At 38.2% G+C, this 13950-nt stretch overlaps 2 protein-coding genes across 3 annotated transcripts in view; one reads left to right on the top strand and one right to left on the bottom strand.

Annotated features, from left to right (window-relative positions):
* The window catches only part of apba2b (amyloid beta (A4) precursor protein-binding, family A, member 2b), a 71314-nt gene extending 62250 nt beyond the window's left edge, over positions 1 to 9064 (top strand). For both annotated transcript variants that reach the window (XM_067587852.1, XM_067587860.1), the window contains 6 exons: positions 1750 to 1935; positions 3816 to 3995; positions 5346 to 5558; positions 5638 to 5757; positions 6109 to 6249; positions 7642 to 9064. In XM_067587852.1, the coding sequence (XP_067443953.1) occupies positions 1750 to 1935; positions 3816 to 3995; positions 5346 to 5558; positions 5638 to 5757; positions 6109 to 6249; positions 7642 to 7713 (912 nt within the window). In that variant the 3' untranslated portion in view covers positions 7714 to 9064. The remainder of the gene's footprint in view (positions 1 to 1749; positions 1936 to 3815; positions 3996 to 5345; positions 5559 to 5637; positions 5758 to 6108; positions 6250 to 7641) is intronic.
* A 340-nt stretch (positions 9065 to 9404) lies between these two features.
* Positions 9405 to 13814, bottom strand: sord (sorbitol dehydrogenase). Its single transcript, XM_067587872.1, has 9 exons — positions 13651 to 13814; positions 13528 to 13561; positions 12776 to 12940; positions 12450 to 12609; positions 12211 to 12329; positions 11627 to 11692; positions 11339 to 11517; positions 10701 to 10822; positions 9405 to 10578 (listed from the first exon to the last, which is right to left on the bottom strand). The coding sequence occupies exons 1-9, from the start codon at positions 13702 to 13704 to the stop codon at positions 10413 to 10415; spliced, it is 1065 nt and encodes a 354-aa protein (XP_067443973.1). The 5' UTR covers positions 13705 to 13814; the 3' UTR covers positions 9405 to 10412.
* Between the last annotated feature and the right edge of the window lie 136 nt (positions 13815 to 13950).

Here is a 13950-nt window from a genome sequence, read left to right as displayed (position 1 = left end):
CAGCAGGGAGCATTTGTGCTCAAGACTGTCATGTGAAAGGACATGACAGTCTCCCATCTCCAGCACCTGCTGAATGGTGGGGGAGGGCTGGTGAACTGGAGAGAGAGAGAAGTCATGGCCAATTCACATAGAAAGCGTTTTCTCACGGAACAGATATGCTTCCATTTTATAAATGGATAAAAATAATATAAATTTTATATATGTGTTTTGAACTTATTAACCGTACCAATGAATCAATAAATACAAACAGTGTTGATTTCTTACCTTGGACCTAACATGTAAACTACTTTGGCTCAGTAAATTTCTGCTGTCAGTCAGCCTGGTGAAGGCAGTTTGTCAGGCAGCTGACAGACAGCTGCTTCTGTGGACAGAGACGCTGAACACTGGTCAGAGTGAGAAGTGGGGAGGCTGCAGAGAGGCGGAGTGTGTGGATGAACTGTTATGCTCACAAGAAACAATTTTTTTTTTCCCGCTTGTGAAAAAGTGTGAGAGGAACAGATGTGGCTCTACAGCTGGTGCATCGCTCTGAGTTCCACCATATTTCTCTTTTGGTCATTGCCTTGGAAATATGTGTTCATGACTTTGGTTGGCAGAGCTTCTGGAGGAGCATTAAAGGAGGGGTGTATTTGTTTGGGTGTTGGGTTCAAATATCAATAATCTTTCTCAAGAATGACTGACTCTACCTTTAACTGAAATAAAATTAAAATGTACTTAATATATTATATTAAAACTTGGACAAATACACTCTCAATCTGCTGTTCAGAGACAGTGCTTCTTAAAGTCTACATTATGACACAAGACAATTATTAGGCTGAGTGAACAAACATGATAACAGCATTTAAATGACTTTGTTTCATCAGCACAAACACTGTGATATTGAAACCCCTTTTGTGTTTTATGTGCACCTATTCATTATTTTCAGAGGAACGTGTACTCAAGATCTAATTTACTGGGGAGTTATTGGACTATAATCACATTAGACTGAATTCAATCAAAAGTAGGCTTGCATGCTTTCTATCAAGAATACTTTTGTCTCACACTACACTCTACAATGATCATGCAGTGTTGACATAGACAGGAAACAAATCTTCTGCACACAATAACTTCCATTCTAAATTATTACCGAAGGAAAGACCCTGTTGTCAGAGCCAGGATACGACCAGTAATAGTTACAAAATATTTTGCAAAGATTTAAAGCTCAAGTAGTATCAGAGAAACACAAATACAAAGCTCAGTGTGCTTAAATATGTATTATTACGTCATTGTGTAAGTTAAAATGTGTAATAGTGATGCTGTAATTTCAAACAAAAGAAAGTGTTTTGTATTGAATTTTAAATTCCTCTTGTTCATATATTTGTACATCAAAGGCAAAATCAACCATAACACATTTCTATCATTTCTATCAGGGTGGTAAAATGTGTGAATTTGAAGCTGACCAAGAAATGGACAGACTGTGACAATGATGTCAATAAGTCTGTCACGTAGATAGTTAATAATATTTCATAATTACTGCAATATGAAGAAATGTAGTGAAAAATCAATACAAAGACATTTAATAATTTAATTATCCAGTGTCTCTGGAACAACTTCCAAAAAGTGCCAAACAATGATATCATCATGCAAGATCTTGATGCCCTGAGTTACAGTTAAGGGAGACGATTGTCTTCATTGCAATATGATCATTCAAATTCTGTTTAATGATAGATTTTTCATGAATACTGTATGTGATGATGGTTGGTATCCCTACAGGAAACGATGATGGACAACGCGCTCCGTACCATATCCTACATCGCTGACATTGGGAACATTGTCGTCCTGATGGCAAGACGCCGGATGCCGCGCACGGCCTCCCAGGACTGCATCGAAACTACGCCCGGGGCACCTGAGGCGAAGAAGCAGTACAAGATGATATGCCATGTCTTTGAGTCTGAGGATGTAAGTGGGGCTTAAATTGGGATTCATGTGTTTAACACATTAGTATCACATCGTTCTGATGAATCCTCTGATAGTAAGAGACAAGAAAGCCATTATAAATGTGACAGTGTTATTTGATTGACAGATGTTTTCCTCGTTCACCAGTTATCACTAATATTATAGTTTTTCCTTCATTTACATCGAATATGTTTTTTTATTTACTTGATTTTTGTTTCAATGTTGGAGATGTGGAGAAATTCTAAACAATGTTGTTATGTGACTTTAATAAACAATTAGAGCAACACACTGATGTGAAATGATGTAAATTAGCCGGTCATTTTTGATCTTTTTTTTTTTTTTTTTTAAGATTTTTTCCCCACAGAGCTGCTGCTTGTCTTGTTGAAACAGATTCAGCAAGACTTGGCAACATGAACAATATTCCATAGAACAGCCAGCAACTCTATGTCTGTGCCAGTCAGTATAAAGGCTGGACTCCAATCTGTCCTCTGTTCGTCTAATTTTGCTGCCAGGTTTTAAAGGCCAGCCAGAGTTATAATAGAACCATTCAGCTACTCATCCATCAACTTATAAACTGTTTCTGTTATTGTAGCTTCACTTGCTGTCTGCAGTCAGTGCTTGTATACTTTTGACTTTTATATTGTTCTGAAAAATTACTTCATAGTGTATTGGTTTTTGGAGTTTTTGCCATTAATGTCAGCAGTTCTGCAAGAGATTTATATTAAAGAATGGCATTCAATTAAATCTGACAATTGGGAAGACACGGCTAGAAAAATGATGGACTCTCATTCTCTTGATTTACTTTATCTCACAGCCAAGACATGTCTTCAAATTGAATTTTTCACATCACGTTTTACTCATTTCAATTTATTCCAACTTTTACTTAGCAGTAAATGTCTGTTTGGTACATTGGTGTGATTCGATGTCAGAGTGGAGGATGCTTTAAAGCAGTGGTGTCCACAGCCCTGTCAGACAGGCTCCAGTACCCCTTCATCAACTCGTTAGTGCTGATTTTAACCTGGATGTTTTTAAGACTATTAATCAATAGAAGTCGACACGATTATACAAAACATAGTGATCCTGATAACGTGAATGTTTAGATTTAGTCTCTTTTTTTTCAGTTGGTTTGGTCAAGTTTGCATTTGTAAGAGCACCACTCGGAGTGGCTGAAGCTAGACATCCATTATATTTAGAGATCTTCTTTGACTGTTGTTTTCAAGCTGACTCAGGTCAGTGGAGGTGTGTCTTGTCCCTTCAACCTATCATAGTTGGTAATTTATAAGTTATTGTGACAATATATATACTAATGATCAGATGCACTCCAAATTTTAATCCTATTTCTGTTTGTTTTCCTTTTTTTTCACCAAATCATAATTTATTTTTAAAATAACCTGAGTTACTCCACAATCTGTTCATGTCCCCCCTGGCAACTGCAGAAGCTCTCCCTGGAGTACATCTGGTCATAAGTGCTGAGGCTGTGTACTTGTGTCACTCCTGGTTGACATTTGATAAGCTGTAAATTAAATATCATCTATCATAAACACAGATGATTAACTTTAGTGTGGCTTTTGTTTTTCTGCCTGTTTTCTTCATTAACCTCCACTTCTGCTTATTGAAATTAGAGCAGGGAGTTGCACAGTGCTTGTGTTTTTCTTCTCTATTGTACTTTACTCTCTCAATGGGAACAAATAGCTCTTGACAGTGAAAATCAGTTTATATTATGTCTTAACATATTCTTGGCTGCCTCTGCGCGGCTATTGTTTGATGCCACCGGCTGCTCTCCTCTACTCTATTGTTATTTATATGCATCTCAGTGAAGATCAGCTCCTGTAAAACTAACAACACAAGATCACAAACACACATTATGTCATGTTTGTCTGCAGGCCCAGCTTATCGCTCAGTCCATTGGCCAGGCATTCAGTGTGGCTTACCAGGAGTTCCTGAGAGCCAATGGCATTAACCCAGAGGACCTGAGCCAAAAGGAGTACAGTGACATCATCAACACCCAGGAGATGTACAACGATGACCTCATTCACTTCTCCAACTCTGAAAACTGCAAAGAGGTCGGTCGATGCAATGTGTGCAAAGTGCCTTACAATTTCGAAGTTGTCTTTTTTTTCCTGCACATGCTTGTTTCAGTTCATGAAAAGCTGAGACAGAAACAGTGTGTGAGACTCTACATGTGTGGCAGAAATGACACTCATGCTGCAGGGCCATTAGAGAAACACACAAGTATACAGTAGCTAACTAATTAGACAGCTTAAGAGGCAGATGGTATAGTAAAATCCACTCAGAGCATGTCAACTCTAGCTTTTTTTTTTTGCTGCAGCATTTCCTATTTAGCTAACACTATGCCCTGAAAGCATTACTACAGGCTTTTTGAGAATTATAAACCATGAAACAGCTTCTGCAGAATGAGCAGAGAGGCTGCACAGGCATCACCACACAGCTGCTTTTTTAGAGCAATTTACCTGATTGGTAAGCACTGTAGGGCCTGGTGAGCAGTGGTTTTAAATTTGTGATATACTGAGGCACCTTTTGCAGGAGACATTTCTAAATAAAAATGATAGAATGTAGTTCTCTTGTTGTCGCTAGTGGGGACAAGCCTACTTTTTCATATAGTACACAGTGATGTGTTTGATATTTATTTCCTGTAATGAAAAGCAAAGCGCAGTAGTTAACTGCATGTATATCATAACATAATAAATTTTCTAGAAATTCAATATAAAAACCATTTGTAGATTAAATAACCAGATGGTTTTGTCTGTTTTTGGATAATCCATTGAATTGTGAGATCAAAGTAGTTCTTCACGTTGATGCAAAAATACTGCAAATCCGCAGTTGCTATAAAGCAGCACTGAATGTTGATTTGCTGCTTTGCCTGCAAAAGATCAGAGATCTTGTCATGTCTCTACTATATAACAAAGGCAAAAAAGGCCTCCAAAAATACTTGAAAATCTTTGACAGTTAACAATTTCATATTGTCTCACGGTATACAAAACTGTAACATAAACAAAGCCCTCTCTCTCTCTGAATTTCCAAAAAAGCAAAAAGTGAATTTCCAGCAGGTATCAATAAGGAATTATATTGTTTTAAATGAAAAGGAGTTACGCATCTTCCAGCAGTTTGTAGCTGAATCAGCTGCTTCTCACATCAAATAGAGTAAATATTAGAGAGAAGAAAAGACCGGAGCACACTGATTGATTTTTAATAGTGCAAACTGACATTTTGTGTCTTCATCAGTCAAGAAATAAAACTCTGATGAAGACACATCAGTATTGTAACATTAGCTAGTTAATCAGTGTGCTGCAGTCACATTGTTTTAATCGTGGTAGGTCAGTTCCTGTGAAGGATGAAAGTTAAAAATACCTTAATAAAACAAACTGTCCCCTCTTCCCTCTCTGCCTCCACAGCTGCAGCTGGAGAAGAGTAAAGGGGAGATCCTGGGTGTGGTGATTGTGGAGTCTGGCTGGGGCTCCATCCTGCCCACAGTTATCTTAGCCAACATGATGAATGGCGGGCCAGCGGCACGCTCTGGCAAGCTCAGCATCGGAGACCAGATCATGTCCATCAACAACACCAGCCTAGTGGGGCTGCCGCTCGCCACCTGTCAGGGAATCATCAAGGTACGAAGACACAAGACTGTGGCACAAAATAAACTCTAATAAATCATTGTTTTAAAATATATTTCTGTGTGTGTTAAAGGGCTTAAAGAATCAGGTCCAGGTGAAAATGAACATAGTAAGCTGCCCTCCTGTTACCACAGTCCTCATCAAGAGACCTGATCTTAAATATCAGCTGGGCTTCAGTGTACAGAACGGCATTGTAAGTATAAATACGTTTCTTTCTGTGAGCATGAGCATATTGCATGTTCACTGTTATGTGTGGTTTGGTATATTTATGGTATTTTTTTTTTTTTTCACTGTATTGGATTCACTAAAGAAACACTGCGTCAGTTGCAATGTTCTGATTAACTGCTATTTTGAGTCGGGCAATATTTATACATCCAATACAATCCCTCCTAAGAAATCCCATTATCTTAAGCAAGGATTTAATGTGCTATCAGATTATCATTGTCTTTAAAGTCTAAACTATCTCTTCCAGCTTTAGATGCTACCTCCTAACATGATGGTGTTCTTGTTTTGTGTGTGTGTGTGTGTGTGTTTTACCATTCAGATATGCAGTCTGATGCGAGGAGGCATCGCTGAGCGAGGAGGAGTTCGTGTGGGCCACAGGATCATAGAGATCAACGGGCAGAGTGTGGTAGCCACAGCACATGAGAAGATTGTTCAGGCTCTGTCAAACTCTGTTGGCGAGGTTAAACAGATGCGCACGCACACACACACACACACACACACACACACACATATATGCACAGAAAGAGGACAAAGCAAAGCAAATATCTGTGATCGATAAACAGAAATGTGTTGGTTGCCAATTCCCTAATTTTTACTATTTACTATTTGAACAATTTCAAATGCAAGAGTCTGTTGTCATGGAAGCATGGCTACAACTAATTGAATGGTTGAATGGAAAGACTTGACAAGTTGTTTGTGTGGAGCACAAGAGTCAAGGCTGTGTTTGAAATCATCCATTCACTACTCACTACAGAAGGAGCGCTATGTAGAAGACTGTACAATCAGAAGCAAAGGGCAAAATCAAAAACTAATCTTGAACACTATTCAAGTCATCCTGCCTTCCAGTTGCATCTAAATGTACCTTTCCTTACTGCCTGTGCTTTGGATGATGGTAGATATCCTGGTTAGTGACCACTGATTGTGTTGGATTGTCGGATATTTTGAGTTAGCTATAGGGTAAAATAGTTCTGACTATTCAGACCAAGGGCAACAGTTGTGTATGTGCAAAGCTTATTCTCTTCTTAGTCTCTTATTTATTTTTATATTTATGAGATCTGCAGTTCCTTAACACACATTAAAGCCTGTCTCTGCAAAAAAACTTTATTAAATATGTATTTGCTGATGCAACTTGTCTGAAACAGGCAAGAATTGTTCTCTGATTTTTTTTGAGATATTTTACATTTTTATCTTCTTGATGTGAATCTCAGACTAAAAATAATATTTAAAATATACTGAAGTTGAGGGTTGCTAGATCATCAAGTCGGGTATCCCCCATATCCCGCTCTTTCGTTTTTTATCATCATCATGCACTTTTCACAGAAAACACTCTTACTGTTAACATGATGTGAAGTTGAAATAACAGTATCGTTTTGAGATCAATGAAGATATTGGTGGAGACGATTCAGCAACACCTTGTCTTGTCGGGACATGTCTGTACTGTCCGTACCCAAATCTACGCCCGTGATTCAGACAACACTACAAAACAGAAGATACAGTGTATTGTGTAATTTATAGTGAATAGTGAACAATTTTGGACACAGAATAAATGGTGTTGAAAGTTTTTAGGTTTAAAGTTACATTTTTTTGTTAAAGTGGAAGGAACCTCCACAATTTCTGCTTTGGATTTCAGAATCTATACTTCTAGGGTCTCATTGTTGGCAGCGTACCACAAGGCTCAATATTGGGCCCTTTGCTTTTCTGCTTCAAAGACATAACATACATGCACATAAGCAGACATACTCACTCACATATACTGTACAATCCTCTGCAGCATGATTCTTCAGTTTTAATTCAAATAAATGTTTGTCCATTTTATTGAGATTGTGCTGTTTTGTTTTTCTTTCACTGCCAGATTCACATGAAGACCATGCCGGCAGCCATGTTCAGACTTCTAACAGGACAGGAGACTCCTATGTACATATAAATGATGGCAGGGATCGTTCCACAGGACAGGCTGTCAACGGTGATTGGTCATCTTTCGGGGGCAAACCAAGCTGACCAGTGACCGGGGGAGGGAGCGCTTCTCCCTGATGATTCATTTAACGTTTTTTTTTTTTTTTTCTTTGAGCTGATGACTTCCATTCTTCATCATCTCTTCATCGTCCGTGCTTAACATGCAATGGCCATTCTATTGACATAAGATGCTTTTCCCATCTGACCAGCTGAGGAGACGGAATGTGTTTGGATACTGTTTGTTATTTATTTGTCCTGTTTGTGCTTTTCTGTGTCACTTCAGTAACATCGTATGGATGGACTTATCAAGTGAATGCATCACAATTTATTTTTTTATATCCATGTAATGCAATATGAATCTTCTACTATACTCTTGTATAGTTTCATTTTCTTCTCTGTTTATTTATTTCTCATGTAAATACATATTTTGCTAATATTGTGACCGAAGGTGACGGGGGAGGGAGCAGCCACAGCTGCGTTGTAAATATTTATTGAATCATGCTGTTGAATTGAATGCAAACCATGATGATGGCAAAGACACAATTAAATGCCGGATATCACAGAAGTTGCCAGCAAAAAAGGGGAATGAGTTTAGTGTTTAAAATGTTGGTTTTAAATATGCTAAGTTGATATAATGTACATGTGAATCAAACCAATGCCTGCAGCAGGGGTTTATGGGAGAAACGCCATATCCTTTTGATTTACGTCATTTTACGGCAATACACAAGTTCAACCTCTGAATGGCAAAGACGTCTTTTCTAAAAATCTCATGTACAAACACTCACACCTTTAAACAACAAGCAACTCAATAAAACTATTAACATGCATCAGTTATGCTTTTGATATCAAAGCCACACGTGTGAAAAATGAAGTTTCTTTTGCGTGCTACTCTACTGAATGTTCATCTTTAGTGTTCCTGACTGAAACTCATGCATACTACGAGTGGATTGTGAATGTAACTGTGTTGTGCGAGCTGTTCCATTGCCATAAGCAGTATTAGAATGTCTGTACATAAAGAGAAACTCGTCTAGTATTGTGCTCATGTAAAAAAAAAAAAAAAAAAAAAAGACAAAAAAACATACACACACACACACAGGTTTAGTCACTGCAAACATCTTCCCACCTGTATGTTGGCTTTCAGTCTCAAGAGGGAAAGAGAGAACTGTGAATCACTCACTGTGACAGAAAAAGCCTTACTGTTGAGTAATGGTTTTACAATGCATTGTAGTAAAATTTTAACCATATGAACATTATCTGTGTGCATGCCTCGTAAAGTAGTATCATGTCATTGTGGCAAGATAATAAAATCTGAGCTAAACCTGGCTGGTTTTGTTGGACTGGATCAACTTGTAAGCTGCATCTTAAATAAGTTTGTGTTATATAAAAGTCTCTGGCCTCTTGTGTAAATTTACTCTCATGATTGGACTCCTTCCAGACATTTGAATGAACACCCACATGTCTGAAACTAAATGGGAATTCAAACCATTTATCAGGTTATTTCATGATAGGAGTTATTAGATATATCTTTATTCTATACTACATATTTTTTTAGGGTGAAGTGTGTTCACACAAGGAAATACAGGAGCTGCTGAAAGTTGGAAAACATTTGATTGCAGGAGGTAAAACAGCTCCAAATAGATCCTCAAAACAAACAAAAAAGTGTTAAATCTTTGCAAAAATATTTTATTTTCATCTTTAGTTTTTAAGTAAGTGATAATTTAAAGACTTGATATCCTCTGTGTGTTTTATCATTTCCTGTAATGTATATTGATTTTTACAATACAAAAACAGTATACCATGAAAATGAGTAAAGTACGAATTGTATAGGGTTGGTACAAAAACACCAATTTTGTTCTAATTCCATATTTTGCATTAAATCGAAGCAGGTTTTGAGAACGTTCACACTGAAAATGTGAAAAAAATAAGTATGCTGACTAACTCCACTGGATTTTTGAGTCTGCTGTTAAAGTACGATCATACATATTGTCCCACTTTGCACAAAAGAAATAGAGGAACTGCTCACAGCTGCAAAATAAGTAAGTTAATTAAAGTTTAAATGAAGTTTAAATGGATTTGATTTGATATTCCTGTTGGTGTAAAATGGTTAAGTTGTAAATTGATTTCTTGTATACTAATAGCAAAAAAGTAAACTATGCAGATAAATATATTGTACTATTAGCATGTAGTATGAAATTGTGACAAAGACACTCTGTTATGTTTTCACTTTGAGCCTCTGGTTCCCTCTAGTGCCTGCAACCAGGTGGTTCTGTTGAAATGAAATATTAAAAAAAAAAAAAAAAAAAAAGAAATACAGACTTTTTTGATATTTTAATTTATTATTTAAGGATTTTCTTTCACCACAGTGGCCATATGTAAAATTATCTTAAATTTAAAATTGAACAAAATTATTTAGAATTATAAAATAATTAAAATATTAGTTACAGAACAATTTTGACCATTATAATAAATGACTACTTTACTCGTACCATCTGATGCTTATTGCATCTCTAACCTCTAGGCTACACTGCAGTCGGCTGTCCTTCAGCACATTATCATTAGTGTTTCTCTTTGAACGACCTCTGTTATCTTTCTTAAGGTCAATGTCCCTATCTGCCTTTCATGCTGAGTCACGTTTAACTGGTCAGTTTTGCTTCACTGCAGCAGGTCAGATCAGGGGTTCTGGTCATTCTGGTCACACTTTAACATGACCTTTATCCCAAGACCCTGACGCGTGGTCTCAAAGGCCTGGACTGCTTGCTCCAGAGGGAAACGGTGGGTCACCAGGGGCTTCACGTTCACTTTCCCCGATGCCAACATGGCTATGGCCATCGGCCAGCTGCAACACAGCAAGAGAAACATTTTTCTAAAGAGTTCACTCTCTGTGATACATACTAATCACATTAGTATTAGTACAGCCTCAGCCAAGGTAATGAGTGGTCTTGACAAGTATTTTCTTACGTATTGCAGTAGCGAAAGACCCCTCTGATGTCCACTTCTCTTACAGCAGCATTGATCAGGGGAATAGTGGCCATCTCAGAGCCGAGACCCACCAGCACCACAACACCTCCTGAACGTGTTGCCTGATTTAAAAAAATCAGATACCATTGAATTACTATGAGTCTGCAGATACGGATACTTGGTCCACTGTGAAACATAAATACCAAAGAATAAAAGGCAGTGGAAGAGAAAGTATTTAGATCATATACTTAAGTAAAAAAAGCAAAACAAGTCCTGCATTCAAAAAGTACTTTTTTCAGAAAAATGTTATATTATTATTAATGTGTAAGTAACACTGATGTACTTGGTAGAGGAAGACCAAATTTGAACTATTTTATTTAGTTTAAGTAATTTAATCTATAACAATGCAACATATTTTAAAATCTTGATCTGAAAAATAACTAGTAACTACAGCTGTCAGATAAATGTAGTGGAGTAAAAAGTACAAGATTTTCCTGCACGGAATGGAAATACTCAAGTAAAGTACCTCAAAATTAGATGTAAGCACAGTACCTGATTAAAAGTACTATTGTCTATAGTTTGTATGCTAGTAGTTGTTGTGTACAGCTACTTCATATTTTCTGCAGACAGACACATACATAAATGGCAGTTTGGATGCAGCTTTCAACACCCGTGCATTCAATAGTGATGTGCGGCTGAGTTCCCAGCATGTCTTCTACACTCTTGGCCAGCTGCTGAGGTCCATCGCCTCTCTTCACCGTCAGCTGGAAGTCAGCACCACACTCTTTGGCCACAGTCAAACGCTCAGGGAACAGATCTGAATATGATGATGGTGGATTAGTGACAAAAGAAAAGGCTGTACAGACAATATATTGTCCTATTAGTCATTTCACTTGAGATACATGTTTAGAAACTGTGTGTGTTACCAGTGATGACGACCTGTGAGGCCCCCATTGCCTTGGCCACAAGCAGACAGACCAACCCAATAGGCCCTGTGGGAAGAGAGTAAATAAAAAAAGATTGCTCATGTAGAGACTGTGCTATATATCTGCACATTTTTAACTTAAAACTCTAAAGTTAAGCTATAAAGGAAACAGCCAATGTCATAACGATGCGTGTCCAGCATTCTCGTGTGTTGTATAACTTCACCCTTATTCGTAAGGACCAGCTCTTTCACTTGCTGTTGCTTAAGACAGATGTTTTAAATGTACATTAGCTTGTTTTCACCAGTGTAAAGAAATGTTAAATATTAAGTCTGTTACAAGGTACGTTAAGGTTCAGCAGTTCACTCGAGTTTTGTTGAGTCAGTGTGATTCTCGTCTTTGGGACAGCACCCACTGATACTGATAGATACCTTACTTGCACAGGCATGTTGCTCAAATACAATACAAGCACATATTTTATATAAGTCTGCAGCATGCCCTGAAATGCCCTTGTCATCTCAGTGATGGAATATTCCCACCAAAGGTGACTGGGTTTATTATGTGAGTTTAACAGTTTTCATTTTTACCTGCACCACAGATGAGCACAGTGCTGCCGAGGGTTACCCCGGCCCTGCGACAGGCGTGGATCCCCACAGACAGAGGTTCAATCAGAGCTCCCTCCTCAAATGTCACATTATCAGGCAACCTGGACAGTTGAGAGAAGATACAGAAAAAGGATATATGCAAAGGTTAAGCAAGAAAGTTGCAGATAGAAATCAGGAAGTTGTTAGGTAATCTCTGGAGCAAAGCCAGCACTGTTGCGTACTTGTAACAGAAATTGGCACTGTGCGTATAGTATCGGCACAAGTTTCCATCATCAGGTGGCGTTGCACAGAAGAAGATAGTAGGAGACAGGTTGTAGCGTCCGTTTTTGAAGAACTCGTCCATCTCGCGGGGCACACCTGGTTCAATAGCCACTCTGTCACCTAAGAAAAATACAAGGTCAGGTTTACAGCACTAGATAAGTTTGTGCATGTATTTCTGTCAGTGTGGACTTGTTTTTAGCATAATTTACATTATATTTTAATTATAGTAGCAGACACTGCCTTTGGTATTTCACAGCTTTGAGACAAACACCACTCACTCATATACCTGCTTTAAGATGTTTGACTGCTGATCCCACCTTCACCACCTGCCCGGATGCCTCGTGTCCCAACACCATAGGTTTTTTGAGCACAAAGTTCCCAATGCGACCGTGCTGCCAGTAGTGCACATCTGATCCACAGATTCCAACAGAGTGCATCTTGAGCAAGACCTCTGTGTGCAAAACATGACACAAGGAAAAAGGTAGACATTTTGTTACCTTTTCATAAAAAGACACTACAGACAAGCCTTATTCCAGACTTCTGAATTGCTGCCCACAACTCTGATTTGTTCTTTCATTCAAACTTGAATGAATAAAGTGAAACACAATACTAATTCAGTCTGATTGCTAACTAAGGAAAACGGTTAGAAATATCATTTTTTGACTACAGTGCAATGAAGTAGACTTGCAATGCATAAGAATGTACAGAATGAACCTCAAAAAAGCCATCAAATCCATGCCAACATGTTGCTCTTTCAGGTGCATTTCAAAGGCATAAAATCAAAGGATATGTTTTCAGCAGTTTAAAATACATTTTTATTGTTAAATTAATAGAGTTCAAGAGAATAGCAATGCGACTGTGATGCATTTTGACATTCATTGACTGAATAAAAAAACCTTACATGATATGCAGAAAATTTTTAACATTTCTAAACATTTGCATGTCTAGAAATGCTTGGTGAAGTGGTCTATAAATTGTGAAGTGCAGCTCCACAAAGTAGTCCATAGTCTTTACGAGACACATATATGAATGTCATACCATTAGGTCCTGGCTCCGGGACAGGGCGCTTTTCCTGAATAAAATGCAAAAGCCTGCAGTTAGTTTAGTTTGCACAGATTGCAGTTTAGGATCGTGTGGGAATAGTACAAGTTCGCTTTTTACCAGTCTCAGGTCTCCCTGAGCATGCAACACCACGGACAGATTATCCTGCTCCATGATTCAACACCGAGCTGCCGACAGCGTGTAGAAGAGGAAAAACACAAGTCTACTGACTGTCAGCGGTGTCAAAGTACAGCGAGCATCAAGCTACGCCTTCCTGCTGCTGTGGGCTGCTACCACAACAAAGCACGTGATTGGCCACAGTCGCGGCACGGTCCATTGTGGAGGGGTGGACGCTGTTACGTACAAATATTTAACTGCAACGAAATAGTACATAACTCCTGCTACTACTCTTTATTACTT

The sequence above is a fragment of the Thunnus thynnus genome, chromosome 1 (assembly GCF_963924715.1).
Source record: "Thunnus thynnus chromosome 1, fThuThy2.1, whole genome shotgun sequence".
In the NCBI taxonomy this organism is placed as follows: domain Eukaryota; kingdom Metazoa; phylum Chordata; class Actinopteri; order Scombriformes; family Scombridae; genus Thunnus; species Thunnus thynnus.
This window is presented reverse-complemented; position numbering and strand designations above follow the sequence as displayed.

What these genes read in the sequence shown, in the direction of transcription:
- sord (XM_067587872.1), bottom strand. Translation starts at nt 13,704, where the DNA reads ATGGAGCAGGATAATCTGTCCGTGGTGTTGCATGCTCAGGGAGACCTG. An exon ending in AGTCAAACATCTTAAAGCAG is followed by an intron (nt 12,610 to 12,775) that starts GTATATGAGTGA and finishes TATTTTTCTTAG; the next exon opens with GTGACAGAGTGGCTATTGAA. An exon ending in GTCTTTCGCTACTGCAATAC is followed by an intron (nt 10,579 to 10,700) that starts GTAAGAAAATAC and finishes GCTGTGTTGCAG; the next exon opens with CTGGCCGATGGCCATAGCCA.